We start from the raw sequence: 17,039 nt of genomic DNA, 5'->3' as shown, positions 1-17,039 counted from the left end.
TTACATTTTCAATAAAAATATAAAAAATGTATAATTGTTTGTGTGGTATTATTTTAAACAGACTGTTTGTTTATTCTTGTGATTTAGATGAAGATCATACTACATTTGATGACTCATTCATGCAGAAATTAACAAAATTCCAAATAGTTTAGATATTTTTCCTCCAACTGTAAGTCAGTGTAAAAACAACAAAACTCACTCAGGTGCATTGTGAGGCTCCAGCCTTAACACTTTGAATGCAAGTCTGCTAAATTCACATGAGTTTCAATGTGCAGTAAATATTCTTTTGGAATAAAAAAAAGCCAAAGAAAAAGAAAAACGTAGAGTAAAATCATTTGATGATAGCTGGACTGTGTTTTGTGAGGTAGACTACTGTCTCCTGCAATATTCTGATCAACTCTGTGCCACTCATTCGGAACATTTTTCTCCAAAAATATTGTTCAAATCCTGAATCTTATAACTTCAGAGGACATGCAACTTTTGAGATTGGACTCTTATGTGATAATTTGGCAGACTTGGATTGAAAGTCAGTCAAGGGCGATTTTACACTGGATCCCAATGTATAATACAAAAGAAGCATTACACACCTGGTGGGGTTGGTCGACGGCACACGTTCTTGAAATGCTTGGGAGTGGTCTTGCACAGGTCAGCTGAGGTAGAGAGAGGGGTCCCAGCAGAAGAGCCACTGGAATTCTGAGTTAGCGGGTGACTGTAGGGGCACACTTTGGCTACCGACGTTTTAGCAGATTTACCAGGTGCTTCGTGGAGTCCTCTTTTCTCATGACAAACTGATGCTGTTGTTATACCTGCATGTGGACAACACAGAGTGTTGGGGTTATAAATGTAACGTCACCCAGGCATGTTAGCAGGAACACACAAAACTGTGTGGCACAAAGAACCTATTTAATTTGATGGCAAATGCAGATGTGTGCAAATGTTTTTTTTTTAAAAATTTTTTAATCTAATCTCTTATTTCTCAGGAATAATGTCTTCACGGACATCTTTAACAGCTCCTTGAATCAGTGTTGTCCCCACGTGCTTCAAAGCCACCACCATCATCCCGGTCCCGAAGAAGTCGTCTCCCTCCTGCCTCAATGACTACCGTCTGGTAGCGTTCTCAAGTTGCGGGGAGTGCACATCACTGAGAACCTCTCCTGGACCAGCAACACCTCATGAGTGGCCCAGAAAGCTCACCAGCGTCTCTATTTCCTGTGCAAGCTGAGAAGAGCCAGAGCCCCGACCCCCATCATGTGCTCGTTCTACAGAGGGACCATAGAGTGCATCCTGACCAACTGCATCACTGTGTGGTACGGAGCCTGCGGCGCATCCTCTCGCAAGATTCTCCATCGCATAGTGAGGGCAGCTGAGAAGATCATCGGAACCTCTCTTCCCTCCCTGCAGAACATTTACAGCACCCGCCTCACCCGCAGCAGGGGATGCCACCCATCAATCACACAGCCTCTTCAGTCTGCTGCCATCAGGTAGGAGACTGCAGAGTCTGCGAGCCAGGACGAGCCAACTCAAAGACAGTTTTATTCATCAGGCGGGCAGGAATCTGAACTCTCTGCCCACTCTGCCCCCTCTACCTCTTCTGTCCTCTGCCCACCTGAACTCTTGACGCCCCACATACACGCACGCGCGCGCACACACACACACACACACACACACACACACACACACTAGAGTCAGGGTCGCACCACCAGCCACTTTAGCAGCATTGGGGGTTTGTCATCTAATTTATGTCTTATTTGCCTTAGTTCTCTGACCTTGACTATGTTGCACACGTCACCTGATCTTTGATACTGCACATTAAATTAATACTTTGTATACTGTATATACCATAGTTTTATGTAGCATTTAATATTGATATTATTTATTATTTTTCTTTGTAGAATCGCGGGCCCTTGAGTACCGTAATTTCAATCCTCTGTATGTGTTACGCATATTGAAGAATTGACAATAAAAGCACTTTTACCAGGTGAATGAATCCTAATTACAAAATTCAGGGAAATGCAGGAGGCATTTATGTGCTATTCTATATTGAAACTGTCAGGCCTTGGTGGAGGTTTGCTCGCTCCTGAATAAAATTTTAAGTAGCTGGAAATAATTCCACCAATAATCAAAATGTTTTAACTCAATAAAAAAAAATTGAGCACAGTTACAATATGACGAGATGGAGATGACTTAAAGATAGTGTCCTTTTTTCACTTGATATATTTTGCTTAAGTCCTGCTCTTTTGTCCTATTCAATTGTTATGTAAATGTTATTCCTCTGCCAAGCAGGATATGTTGCCAGGAGCAAAAAAAAGACTTTAAATGATTTCCACAAAACCGTGGGAGTGAGACGTGGGCCAATGTATATATTTTAGTGTGGCTCCAGAATTTTTTATTTTTACACTTTAATGAACATTACGAGATGTGGCAGTACCTTGACATTTGCCTTTTCTCAGAGAACAATGCATGAATCCAAATGTATGCATATGTAAGAGAGTATTTATGAAGGTTGTGTAGGTATTAATGCTGATACAAATCAGGGTTGTTTGGCCTCACATTCGGAATTGTCCATCCGTCCATTTTCTGAGCCGTTTCTCCTCACTAGGGTCGCGGGCGTGCTGGCGCCGATCCCAGCTAACATCGGGCAGGAGGCGGGGTACACCCTGAAGTGGTTGCCAGCCAATCGCAGGGCACAAACAAACAAACAACCATTCACACTCACAGTCACACCTACGGGCAATTTAGAGTCTCCAATTAATGCATGTTTTTGGGATGTGGGAGGAAACCGGAGTGCCTGGAGAAAACCCACGCAGGCACGGGGAGAACATGCAAACTCCACACAGGCGGGGCCGGGGATTGAACACCGGTCCTCAGAACTGTGAGGCTGACGCTCTAACCAGTCGTCCACCGTGCCGCCACATTCGGAATTGGCATTTGACTAATTGTCCTTTATTGACTGTGTGATAAATTAATAATTCATTTGTAGAAAGTATTTTTTAATCATATGGAGAATCTCTCTCAATGTTCTGAATTCCTGTTACCATGCCAGTGTAATTGCTTTCAGCTACAAATTGATTGGATACAGTTATTACTAGACTTTATACCGATTTTATCGACCTTATCGTTATCGGCTGATCTTGAGCATTTTATGCTGATCGGCTTGAATGTCATAATTCGCCAATCCGATCAATGATCGACTCCGCAAAAGACATTTACTCCGTGTCGCCATCGTGCACAGTATATTTGAATCCAAAAGCTACTTTATTATTAGCCTGGTCGCGTGTATTTTAGCGTAGTCCTGTAAATATCTGACGGCCAATAAAGTTATTTAAAAAAAAAAAAAAAAAAACATGTTGGCGGTGTGGAACAGACAACACGTCTGAGACAGACAACACGTAATGCCCGGATCAGACTACAAGACAAATTTGCTCTTTCGAGGTTGCACTGTCAGACTACTACAATAAAATCTTGTTTTCCGATACCACCGCATCCCGTTTTTTACAATCATTGGGCTTTATCTTGTCAACTCAAATGCGACCGGATACACTCGTTACAGTGGCGGCGACAACAAGAGTGGATCGCGCTCTGTGTTTGTAAGAACAAAATGGGGGAAAATGTGTGTTGGTGGTCACCGGTTCTCAGGACAGGAGACGACGTTTGTTTAAGGCTTGCTTAAGGTATGTCCATGTACTTTTAATACGATACGGCTCGCAAGCAGGCAACAAAAACGTTATGTAGCCAAGCAAGCTAGCGGTACCACGAATGGTTTGACGTAAACATGCCGCCGTTCTGTCAAATCATGCGCTAATGTTTCGGTGTGGGTGAAGTCATTTAATTAAAAATAAAGTAATTTAATTACAGTAAGTTAGCACCTATTATTTCTGTCATCTAATGTTGTGTACAAAAAAGTGAAGGGGATTGAGAACCGAAGAGCCCTGCCTGAAATGAACTCTTCCTTTTATACTTACTGGTACTACTGGCACATGCGCCTCACAGTTCTGAGGACCCGGGTTCAAATCCAGCCTCGGCTGTGTGGCGTTTGCATGTTCTCCCTGTGCTTGCGTGGGTTTTCTCCGGGTACTACGGTTTCCTCCCACATCCCAAAAACATGCACGGTAGGTTAATTGAAGACTCTAAATTGTGCGTAGGTATGACTGCGAGTACGAATGGCTGTTTGTTTATATGTGCCCTGCGATTGGCTGGCAACCACTTCAGGGTGTACCCTGCCTCCTGTCCGCGGTAAGCTGGGATAGGCTCCAGCACGCCCGCAACCCTAGTGAGGATAAGCGGTGTAGAAAATGGATGGATGGATGGATTTAGGACAGTTTTTATGTGCTGAATCCAAATATCACTTTTGTTTTGCTCAGCTATGGTCAACTTTTTAAACTATAGCCACGTTTTTTTGGCTTAGGGGGTTCAAATAAATGGAGGTTCATGCCCTGAATTTTGAACAGTGATGACGTAACATTCAATTTACAGATAATTACTTTTATCAAGGTCTATTATTCAATTTACAGTAAGCAAAGTTTGTAATATTTGTAAACTAAACAACTTGGCATGAAAACCTGATGTGAACAAGAGAAAGATGTAATTTGCAGATTCAGCGCAGCAAAATTGTCCTCAATCAGTTGAAAAAACAGACAACTTGCAAAAAAATGTTTTGTAACCCAGTGTAATCATTGTACTGTTACGGTTTAACTGTTACATAAATCATCCATCACTTTTTGCTCAAGTGCCATCTTGCGATTCATTGATTTTACATCCATTTATTACCGAATGAATGTTATTAGAAGCATTGCATGTATTCTAAGATTAAAACATTAACGATAAGGAAATCAAATGAAATAAAAATATATTGCGGAGGAATTAAGTCAGTTCAATTTTTGTATGCGGGTGCTAACCTGAGATTTGAATGTTCAATGATGTTCATTGTTGTTAAACGAGACGACAAACCTTGTTCTATGTGTAAGGAGGCATTGTGGTTGCAGTGTTCCCCTCCATTGGTGTGAGCTGAGTTCCAGAGCCCAGACAGTTTGTGGGCTGACAGGAAGGAACTCGGGTCCCAATCCACAGTACTTTGCTCTGGGTAACCATTCCCACAGCCCTGGAACTTACAGGAGGAAGAGTGTGACAATGGTACCTGCAATAACAAAACACACACACACATACAATTACATTTTTTAATCACAGACCTTGTATTTTATCCCTGCGACAGTAAGAAGGGGCTCCAACTAAATACAAATGTTAGTGACTCAATATGTGTGGAAGAAAAGCACTGTAAAAGATCCTCTTCATTATGTGCCAAACAAATAGTTTCTAAGTCACAACAGGAGACTCTGCTGCAGTCATCCCATTCAACTATGTTTAGCATTTTTAACTGCCAAAGGAAAATTACAAAAAAATGTCGAACATTTTTCGAAGGTTGCAGTAAACGGAAACAATTATGTAGTACTCAGACAAGAGATTTACTGCAAACCGTCCAAAGAAATGTATCCATACGTCTTGGAAAATGTGCCTCTAAAGTCACAAAAAAAAACTTGGGAGGTTGAACCGTCGTCATTGGTGGCTTCAGCAAATCTTGAAGGACTTCAGAAAATCACGTGAAGATTTTTGCTCAGTGAGCTCCAAACAGATGAGGAAAAATGTGTGACAAGCTGAGAACCGCCAATTAACGCCTAGTGTAATGCGTCTCTGTCCTGGCTGCTCTGAACAATATTGTGCAGCTAAAGTGACAATAAGGTGACATTATTAATTAAGGAAGACGGAATGGATACCCCAAAGTCAGTTCTGTTACGGGGTAATAGATTAATGTGAAGAGACTCATAGACTGTTGAGTCAGTCGGGATGGCTGTCTACCATGCCGTTAGTTCAGTGTAAAGGTCTACCCGATGCTGCTTTTGAGTGTTTCCATTTTGTATTTGTGTGTTTGAATGTTTGTCCTGTTCAATAATTAATTGAAAGTAAATCGGCGACTGTAGCTGTCCTTTTGTTTTTCACTTCTTTCGAGCAGCATTGTAGCTGAAGCTCGCTTGTAACTCAAATTCTGGTGCCAAACACGAAGCAAAAAATTTGACCAAATAATGCTTGTAACTCAAAAAAGTCTGAAATTGATGCACTCGGAAGTCAAGGTGCCATTGTATTTTGCCTGTTCAGTTAATAAATCTTTACAATGTCACTGTTTCACTTTGAATTATTTTAATTATTCATACTTATTTTGAAATACAAACATATGGGAGGTTAGCAGGTATCACACAATGAATTTTGTTTGACTTTAGAGGTTTCGCTGTGTCTACTACGTAAACAAGCACACACACAAGTAAGATAAATACAGACTATGTAACCTTGGTAAACAGACAGTATGCCTTCATTTAAATGTTAAAAGAAGCAGTCCCCCAAAAAAATAAAAAAATTAATTAAAAAAACAACCGATTTCCCTGCACTTATTTACCCCTGTTGGCTGCTCCTGGGCACTCCGTCTCTCCTCCTCCTCCACACTCTTGCAGCAGCTCTGACAGATCCATAGAGGCAGCTCTCCCAGCAGGGACTGGGCCAGCTTACCCGCCGGCGCCTCCCACGATAAGGCCTGGGAGAGTGCAGGTACGGCGTCTGCCAGTTTGGTGCCATGTCCCCGAGGGAGCCCGTTCACAGAGTTCGCCCCCCAGTCCTTAAATTCACGGTGGCATAAAAGGCAGCAGGTATGCATCGGCTACGGGAATAAAAGGGTACTGATGTGAGTTAATAGCACATGATTAGCTGCCAAACTGTAACACGGGACGGATCACTTTGTTTATTAAAAAGACATGACACAACAGGGTGTGCTACCTGATGCAGGTAACTAATAGTTAAATCGAACCAGCAATTACAGTGGCCATTTTTCATCTCATGAGACTTTATGTGAATTTCCATGAATTTCAAGTTATTATTAGATTATTACTATAGTTTTATAAGCGATAACATTTTAATTGTTGGAAGAGATATCTAAGTAGATACGAAGATTGTGGTCTGGAATTGCTGTATGGCATTGGAAATTAATCTTTATATAAACAAACTCGCCAAAAGGTTAAGTCCACATTAAATGCAAAATATGTAGATCCAATTCTGCCTTTACAAAGATAATGCTCCATTTTGTTGACTATATGGGGACAAAATATAACTCCACACAGGAGGACCTGAGCCAAGATTCGAACCAGATGTGCCAACCACTATTCTGATGCGCTACCCACTATTTTGGACATGCTGACCGCAGAGAAATGAATGATTACAGGAAAAAACCTGATTAAATCAAATTCAGTTGAAATCATACTGTGTGAGAACATCACTGAGTGTTTTGTATACAACACCGAGCCAAACCACCTATGTAGGTCTATCTGACATCACTCGCATCTATGGGATCTTAGAGCAGCACCCATTTGACACAAGAATCTCATGGCACGCCACCAAACAAAAATACGTACTGAAATAATGAAGATATCATCTCAATTTACTCACAAACTGACTTACTCAGTGTGAAAAATGAGCCTGTTTAATTGAACACAAAGCTGATATACTTGCAGGAAGCCATGACTAAAATGGCAACAGGCAAAATACACAGGTTTATTGTACCTTCTGCCATCTATCCATCCATCAATTTTCAATACCGCTTATCCTGTTTAGGGTTACGGCTTGCTGGAACCTATCCCAGCTGACTTCGGGCATTAGGCTGGCAGACAACACCCTGGACTGGTCAGCCAGCCAATCGCAGGGGATTCTGTCATCGATTGAAATGCATTTAATGCTTCTCACTGTTACTATACGTCACTGGCATATATAGATGAGCAAATATATATTTGTAAGTAAATCATAAATAAAAAAAATTGACAAATTAACTGAAATTGGGTAATTTCCCACGGCACCTTGTTTGGGAATCACTGATATAGTGTAATTTATATATGTATCTTAAATAAAAATAAATGTAATCTGTCGCAATTATTGCGTTATTCCAGCGGGTTGAAAATAAATACAACGCTATTCTATCCTTCGTGCTTGGGTTCAGATGTTATTACTCGTGAGCAAGAAGCCAAGTTCAGAGGTCCCAGATTAGGTGAGTGGGCTTGACAGATGTCTTGCCTGAAGCATGCTATCATGAATTTCTATCATTGCTTGTTTCGCATCAACTTTATATTTGTGCTACATTTTTGCACCGTGCATTCCAGTGGCTGAGAGTGGATTAAAAACAACAGTAAAGAGTGCCTCAGCGTGCACTAAAATGTCGAGCGTTAGCGACACTGTTACAAAGCCGTTATGTAGCCTACAGGCGCGATCTCGCCCGATTAGCTTGTAGCTGGGTTAGCCGCCGTTTCCTGTGGTGTGTAAAAGTAGAGATAGTAAGCACGTTTGTCTGCTAGCCCATAGCACGGTTAGCCTTGTGGCTAATATTAGCGGGGGTGGTTGAACGGTTGCGTGTTCAACGTTGCAAACGGGACGACCTGTCTGAAAGCACAATGTCACCTGTCTGGCACACAAGATGGGCTTTGAACGGCCACGATGCCAAGCAGATGAGCAAGGCAGTATGGCACACATCTTTCAAGCTACTTGAAACACGTTTGCGTGAATGCTTGTCAGGCTCGAGCGTTCCGTTCACTATTACTGCGTTAATATATACGATAGCTTCTCACCCAGTCAATTGATATACACTACAATTAAGCTTCTGGGGGGCGGGGGTGTTGGGTAAAAATGTTTTCATTAACCATATAGTATGGGGGCTGGGCGAGGAGGGGCTAACCGTGGTCAAATTAGCCCATTGTGAAATGAGTAAGTAGCTTGCCTGGTTCGCCCTGGTGGTGGCCAGGCTCTCCACTCCAGCATCTCCTCCTCCGCCGCCAGTTGCATCGCCGGGAGACACTGGATTCTTCGGTACGGTCTGCTGCCCAGGTACAAGCTCCTTCTGAGCGACGCCTTGCTGCTTGCTTTTCTTCCTTGCCATCGCGATTGTGTCTGCAAAGCGTTTTGGCAAGTTTGCACCAGTTTCGGTAATTCCAAGAGCACACTTTCGTTTATTTTTGGACCACAAAATGTTCTCTCTCTCCTCCAGTCAAGACAACAGTCAATATGGCGGAGGACTGGTCTGGCACACTCGGGAGTTCATAGGTTACAGATACTGCTGGCGAAGCGGCTTCGCCTTCATAAGGAAAATACAACTGAAGTCTACGTGGTTATTGAAGCTAGCGCCGCCATATTTACTAAGGGCAAGCGTCTTTTAGTTTTATTTTGACATCATACCATTTTATTAAAGTACTTAATTACATTCTAAAACCTTAATACACATTTTCAAATTAACAAAACAAAATAAATTTTAAAAAATGGGAAAAAAATGTGTTTGAGTCCTAGGAACATGCCTACTTTATTCAGAAATCATAACAATGTGAACGTTTAACATGTTTTTCTGAAAAAAATATATAAATGCAGCATAAAATAATAACTCTTAGTTATTGATAAAAAAAAATAAAACAATAAGCTACTAAGAAAGCGGACGGCGGTGGAGAGGGCGCGACGGTAAAGTTTTACGTTGTGTCTGAATGCATTCTAGATATTAATAGTGCGGTCGCAGACTTTTTGATGGAAAAAAATCACACCACAAAATGGGATTTTCTCGACATTCTTGCCGCAGGTGTCATGTTTATTCCGGATATGGTTTTCTAAAAATCGAATCGATTCTTTTTGGGATCCTTTTGCACGATTACATTTTTAGAAAACAAATGCGTATGTGTGTTTCTATACTCAAAACATTAATAAATTCGGTACGTTTATATGGATACTGACTGTACTGGACTTATTTATTGTGTGAGAGTTCTCAGATATCCGAGTTTTGTCTGAACCGTGAAGGCAGCGCCAGTGTTGGGTCTCAGCGAGTGCTGTGGGTGGATTGGATTGAGCCGTTGCACACTTGCAAAGTCAGTCGGTCAGAAACTGCTTCACCAGCTTTAGGCTACAGACTCCTTGAGCTTGTTCTTTGAACAAAATCAAGAATGAACAGAATGGAAGGGTCCATTTGCAACATCCAGGTGCCTCTTCGCGCTGCCGAGTTCCTGGAGAGGAGAGAGCGAGGTCAGTGTCTATTTGTTCACAACAAACTTTAGTCTATTGGTGGCGAAGTTGCTTATTGTCAAAACAACAAAACGTACAATGAAGCGAATGCAACTATGAGGGCGAACTGAAGCGAGACAGCATGCGCACTGATCGATATACACGGCAAGCCATTTTGGACGAGCTCTCCATTTGACTCAGTGACTACATACATATCGCTCCCATCATTGTACCCAAGGGCGCCAATCTGCCCTAGTTTCAAATTGGAGCCAAGCGGCTTTGTGCGGTTCTGTCGGCGAGTGAACATGTCAGGGAAAACGTTTTACGCTGCCCACTTTAATTCAGTGGCAGTACTTTGGTCGCATTTAAGGAGATTTTACAGAAGAGGCTTCGGACATTTGCAACAGTTGGAAAATTTGTGGCGGGCGATGGCGCCAAAATCAAACACAGCTGATGCAGATGACAGTCTCGCCGCTGTCTTTTCGTCCATTTTAGACGATGTTATTTACGTGTATGTTTTAATACAGGGGGTGCTCGGTGACATATGACTGTTAAAAAATAGCTATAATAAAGAATAGTTAAAGTGGCACTAAGCAGGCCCAAAAAATGGCATGTAAATTTGACACACCACAGAGAAGAGTTATGTAAACAAGCCTGCCAAATTTGAATGAATAAAGAAAATCGAAGTATGTAAAATCAGGTTTCAAAACTTTAATAATAAGGGCCAGCTCTCAGATGCTCTGGGCGTGTCAAATGGATGTGACAAAAGCAAACATATTGAAGGGGTGATAGCTTTTATGATGTAAAATCACATGAGGAGGCTCAACTTCACAATTTAATGGTTATTGTGGACTATAATCATTAAATTAAGCACCCACTAGTCAACTTACCCTCGTCGCTGGTGACTTAATGTCACAGCCGAACACGGCACCTGACGACAGCGGGACGGTAGGAGGAAGCCCAGGTAGTTAGACAGTCGGCAGTGCCCCATTCACTTGCATCAAGTTATGCACATAGCCATGTTGTCTCTGGTGAAAGTTTATAAAACTATCCGTCGTAAAATGTGCACTGCAGTCGGGTGGTGGTGGTTGATGTTCAGCTCGCCATCTGCGTGTGTCTTTAAAGAGTCAATCCATCGCTTTCTTATTTCCTCATTTTTTGGGAGCTTAAAAAAAAACGTCACTGAGCTGTTGTGTTAATTGAGGCATCCAGCGAAGACGCATTTTCGGGGTGTAGCCATTGTTAGCTTGCTAATTGCATGCCGGAGTGGTAAATGGGCCTTGTTATGGAAGCTTAGCTCAGCTAACTCACAACTGAGCAGCATAGCCAAATAGAATGACGTCACTTTGTCCTTATATAGTGGGGGAGGAAACTTGCACGAGAAAGTATATGATATAGTATATTGATGTCATGGGGCTGGATTTTAGCTCCACCCACAAAATCAGGGAAATTCAAACGGTGAAAAAGATGCTTAAACTATATCTCAACAATACAGCACTATATTATGTCGTTGCCTATGTTTTCAGCACTTATCTTCAAACATATTTAGTGTATTTAGAACAAGCCATGTAAATAGATACATTGCTCCATCTGGTGATCGGATCAGTGATAATTTTTTTAAACTTGCCCAAAAATCCTGATCGTGTAAAGCCTAAACAATACTCTCTGGCATTTATTCTTAAAACTCTGTGAATAACAATATTCGATCGTGACTTTCTACTTTTTTTGTTACTGCAAGTGTCTATCCCACTGCCCCTCAGAGACCAAGAGGTACAGCAGGAACAGCGATTGTCAATAAAGCTAAACCCGTTGCATCAAGGAAGTTCAAAAGTGAATTGCTGGGCATGTGGAGAAAGCAAATTATGTTCCCACTATATACTGACAATAGAAAAAAATTAATTGAGCTTTATTTTGCATTTAAAAAGTATAATTTGTATTTATTGTTTGAGAGTATTTTTCATGCTTTTACAATTCATTTTTTTATTTAATCTGTTCAAATGCAGAATGTGTTTAAGTTAACCAGTGGTTATGTTGCAATTTCAATATATTAAATATAACTAAATATGTTTGTTATTGCTAAGTTATTATTCAGGATTTCCCAATATAATTAACATTTTATGGAATTGTAGTACATTCTTATTCTTAGTTACTTTATGTCACTGATTGATTAATAATACGTACTATTGCTCATTATTGATTCTTACATTCCATATTATTACTTTCCATACTACTAAATAAGTATGTATGTAAAAAAATCAGACTGTGATTTTCTGGATTAGTTTTTCTCATTTTGTCTCTCATAGGTGAGGTATACGTATGATGACAATTACAGGCCTCTCATCTTTTTAAGTGGGAGAACTTGCACAATTGGTGGCTGACTAAATACTTTTTTGTCCCATTGTAGTTAATATTAAAGCTGTACAAACAATAAAATAATTTTAACTTTAATGACAAATGATGAAGATGTAATGAGGCCCATCTGTGACAATCGTCCTTGTCCCACAAATGTAAAAATAATCAAAATGGAAGGAGAAAGTACGTGAACCCTTTGGAATTTCTAAAATTTCAGCATAAATAAATCAGAAAATGTAGTCTGATCTTCATCTAAATTACAAGAATAAACAAATATAGTCTGCTTAACCTAACACCACCCAAACAATGATATGTTTTCATATTTGTTGAAAATAACTTGTGATGCACAAAATAAAAATTCTTGAGCGAAACCAAAAACCAAAACTGAGGAACCCAAGGCCGAAAACCGGAAGCCTAAACACCTACAAATAAAAAAAAAAAAAATAAATAAAATCAATCAATCAAACCTTTTGTGTTTTCCTCCCCAAAATATGGTACACAAAGCACTTTCCATTAATTAAAATATGAAAAAGGAGAAAAAACCCAAAATCAAACCAGACAATTATTGATGATAAAACTATGCTAATAATAAGTAAAATTGCCTTTATGGCTATGACTGCAAAGATGGCTACATATAGAAATGAACTTCCAGAACAATTTGTCTGAATTTCCATATTTTTAAATTATGTCAAGAACACTACCTTGGGACAGGTATTGCAGTAATTATGTAATATCTGCATACTGTTTAATTTCACAACATGATCATTACTGTAATCGTAATCATGAATAAATTATGGCTTCAATATTTGTTATTTTGAAGTATTTATTGCATCAACCTTAGAATGGCGGACGCATTTCCAGCCAAATGTCTTCTCTTGCATAATATTTTTGCATTTCCTGTATCCACAATTCATCCAAATTTCCCCACAGTGGGACTAATAAAGGTCTTGTTTGTCTTATATCATAAATATTTCTAATATTAATGTACTTTTAAATTATATGTTCATTTTCACAAGTGACGTAGCAGCGGTGACATACTAATTCGGTTCCTGTTTCCGGTCCCTGTTATGGCTGTCCAGCATCGTATACTGTATTACAATATTTTCTGTCATGTACTGCTCTTCAGTACTGTTTTGGAGCCTAGATGGCGTTTTGCGCCCTCTCGTCCTTTCTCTCCCCTCCCCTCTCTGTTTCAGCTTGTCCTCAAGCCACGCACCTGTCTCCAATCAACCCTCATCACCACCTATATTTAAGCCTGCCTGTTCCCGGAAATCCTCGCCAAAGTATTGCAGCCTCTCCTAGCGGTACCACGACCCACCGTACTCATGTAAGATACTCAACTCCTCGTTCCCTTGTTAACTCTTGTGTCTCCTCGTTCTTAGAGTTCCTGACCCACGTCATTCCTGCCAGCCCTCTGTTCTGTCCGCCACCTGTCCACGCCGCCGCCTGTCAACACTTCCATAACCTTTGCTGAATAAACTAAATCATTTCATCATCTCTTGGGTTCAGCTACTTCCCACATGTGACATTTTCCTCTCTAAACACTTACTAATTTGCCTACTATTTTTCTCTTCAAAGTTGGCTAACCGCCGCTGTAACGCAGTTCCACCCAGACTCATGTGACAAGTGTATCGTACCATCCAATCACTTATTGTCGTGTTTTGCAACTTCATGTGATAGCTTAGCGATTAGCATGGTGTTCCATTCTGTCACGTCTTATCCTCCGCCTGTCCTTCATTATAACGATATTTGTCTAAAAGTGTAGTTTATACGCTGTCATGGAGGCGATGATTAGTGACTTATGCTGCGCTGACAACTGACACGAGGTGCACGTTCGCCTACGTGGCTCGGCATCGTATTTAGCCGCGTTAGCTTAAGCTCGTAGGTAGCTGGGCAGCGCAAAATAGCATGCAACAAACATTCCCATTACCCGAACAGTGGAAAGCAGCGAGGTTGGGTCGCTCCAGTTTGGGCTAGTAGCCACTAGCATGATGACGGAAAAGCAGACGTGGTTCCCGTAATTCATCGCAACATGCGAATTTTAATTGTTACAGGCAAAAGGATGTTTATTTGTTATTGTGTTTTATGTTACCAGTGGTTTGTTGACTATGTTATTTGTTATTGTTATATATATATATTATATATTGTTATTTAACATTTATGCTTATTTCATATTAATGGTTGATTGATGGCACTATGTCATCATCAAACCGTGAGTGTAGGGTGTGTGTAATAAACTAACCTCCCAGTCAATTCAAATTCAAATATATATTCAGCAGTTTTACTTTGAGGTGTACACACGTGTGACATGTTATTTCGGTGAAAAACGTGTTTCAGTCTGAAACTGAAAAGGCAGTTTTGGGCTATTATCTGCAAGAACATTTCAGCGGCCGAAGTTTTTGTGCATCACTAAAAATAAAATTCACAGACAGTTGTTGATCAGTCTGCGCTTCGACAAGTTGTCTGTAAATGAAGAAAGTTCAGCACTGTTGCTCCTCTCCCAATAAGTCGCCGTCCTGTAAAGATGACTCCAAGAGCACAGCACAGAATGCTCAATGAGGTAAAAAGAATCCTGGAGTGTCAGCTGAAGACTGAAATCACTGGCACATTCCAACATCTCTGTTGACAAATCCACCATATGTAAAACATTAAACAAGAATGGGGTTCATGGGAGACAAGGAAGAAGCCGTTGCTCTTGCTACATGACTGAAGTTTGCCAAGCAGCACTTGGATGTTCCACAGCACGACTGGCAAAATATTCTGTAGACTTTACACCGATCTGATCGGGTTGATCGGCTTTCATGTCATAATTTGTCAATCCGATCAATGACGTCATCGATCGGCTCCGCAAAAGACATTCACTCCGCATCACCGTCGTGTATGAATCCAAAAGCTAGTTTATTTTTAGCCTTGTCACGTGTCTTGTGGCGTAGTACTGTAACTATCGGACGGCCAATAAACTTGTTTTCAATCTTGTCGGTGAAAAAACACGTCGGTGTGGGACTATTTTGTTGTGTCTCAGACCAACAACACGTAAGTTATTTGCAGTCTGTGTACATTGTGGGGGACATCAAATGGTTGCAAACTCTGTGGACAACACCCGTCCATATAGCTGGCACAGTGAGAAAGTTAGAGTAAGCATGTCATTAACAGTATTTGTTAAAGTAATTTTATTGCAATAAAGTAATTTAATTACAGTACATTAGCACCCATTATTTCTGTCATGTTGTAATGTTGATTTGACCTAAACTTATGTCAGTGGCCAATCCTTGAATGCGTCCTGGAGGTCACTGATGTTTAACTTTTGTCTAAAGTGCTAGAGAATACTTGAAGATACTCGGTATACAGTACACAAGTTTATACAATAAATGAACAAGTCATATAAATAGACACATTGCTCCATCTTGTGACCGGGTCAGTGATCGGTTATCGTTTTTTTTTCAACTTGCTGATCGGTGATCAGCCCCAAAAATCCTGATGGTGTAAAGCCTAATATCCTCCGCCTGTCCTTCATTATAACGATATTTGTCTAAAAGTGTAGTTGATAGGCTGTCATGGAGGCGATGATTAGTGAATTATGCTGCGCTGACAACGGACGTGGACAAATTAAATCAAAGTTCAACTGGTTGGGAGGAACACACACCACCCTATGTGGCGGAAAAATGGCACAGTACACCAACATCAAAACATTATCCCCACTGATGTTGGAGGGAGCATCGACAGCTTGCTTACATCAATGGAAAAATAAATTCAAGTTTGTCAAGATATTTTGCAGAAGAAGTTGAGGTCATCTGTCCAACAGTTGAAGCTCAAAAGAGGACAATGATCAAAACAAAGAAGCAAATCAACAACAGAATGGCTTCAGAAAAGAAAATGTTTTCTGGAGTGGCCCTGACCTCAACCCTATTGAGATGCTGTGGCATGACCTCGAGAGTGATTCACACTGGACATCTCAGGAATCTTGTTGAACTGCAACAAATGGAATGGTCCAAAATTCATCCTGATCGCTGTGCACGTCTAATATGCAGCTACAGGAAATGTTGGGTTGAGGTTGTCCTGTGAATGTTTACATCCATCCATTTTCTGAGCAGCTTCTCCTCACTAGGGTCGCGGGCGTGCTGGAGCCTATCCCAGTTATCAATGGGCAGCAGGCGTGGTACACCCTGAAGTGGTTGCCAGCCAATCGCAGGGCACAAACAAACAAACAACCATTTGCACTCACATTCACACCTATGGGCAATTTAGAGTTTTTCAATTAACCTACCATGCATGTTTTTGGGATGTGGGAGGAAACCAGAGTGCCCGGAGAAAACCCACGCAGGCACTGGGAGAACATGCAAACTCCACACAGGCGGGGCCGGGGTTGAACCCCGGTCCTCAGAACTGTGAGGCTGACGCTCAAACCAGTCATTCACCGTGCCACCTGAATGTTTACATTTTCAATAAAAATATAAAAACGTATCATTGTTTGTGTGGTATTATTTTAAACAGACTGTTTGTTTATTCTTGTGATTTAGATGAAGATCATACTACACTTGATCACTAATTCATGGAGAGATTAACAAAATTCCAAATAGTTTAGATATTTTTCCTCCAACTGTAAGTCAGTGTAAAAACAATAAAACTCTCTC

The 17,039-nt window shown here is 40.8% G+C and overlaps 1 protein-coding gene across 4 annotated transcripts in view; it reads right to left on the bottom strand.

The window, feature by feature from the left end:
- The window catches only part of fam193b (family with sequence similarity 193 member B), a 38,367-nt gene that overhangs the window by 14,585 nt on the left and 6,743 nt on the right, over positions 1–17,039 (bottom strand). For all 4 annotated transcript variants that reach the window (XM_061686179.1, XM_061686180.1, XM_061686181.1 and 1 more), the window contains 4 exons: positions 8,798–8,967; positions 6,443–6,700; positions 4,948–5,134; positions 588–806 (listed from right to left, as the gene is read on the bottom strand). In XM_061686179.1, the coding sequence (XP_061542163.1) occupies positions 588–806; positions 4,948–5,134; positions 6,443–6,700; positions 8,798–8,967 (834 nt within the window). The remainder of the gene's footprint in view (positions 1–587; positions 807–4,947; positions 5,135–6,442; positions 6,701–8,797; positions 8,968–17,039) is intronic.

The sequence above is a fragment of the Phycodurus eques genome, chromosome 9 (assembly GCF_024500275.1).
Source record: "Phycodurus eques isolate BA_2022a chromosome 9, UOR_Pequ_1.1, whole genome shotgun sequence".
NCBI lineage: Eukaryota > Metazoa > Chordata > Actinopteri > Syngnathiformes > Syngnathidae > Phycodurus > Phycodurus eques.
The sequence above is the reverse complement of the archived record's forward strand: the minus strand, read 5'-3'. Positions and strand labels throughout refer to the sequence as shown.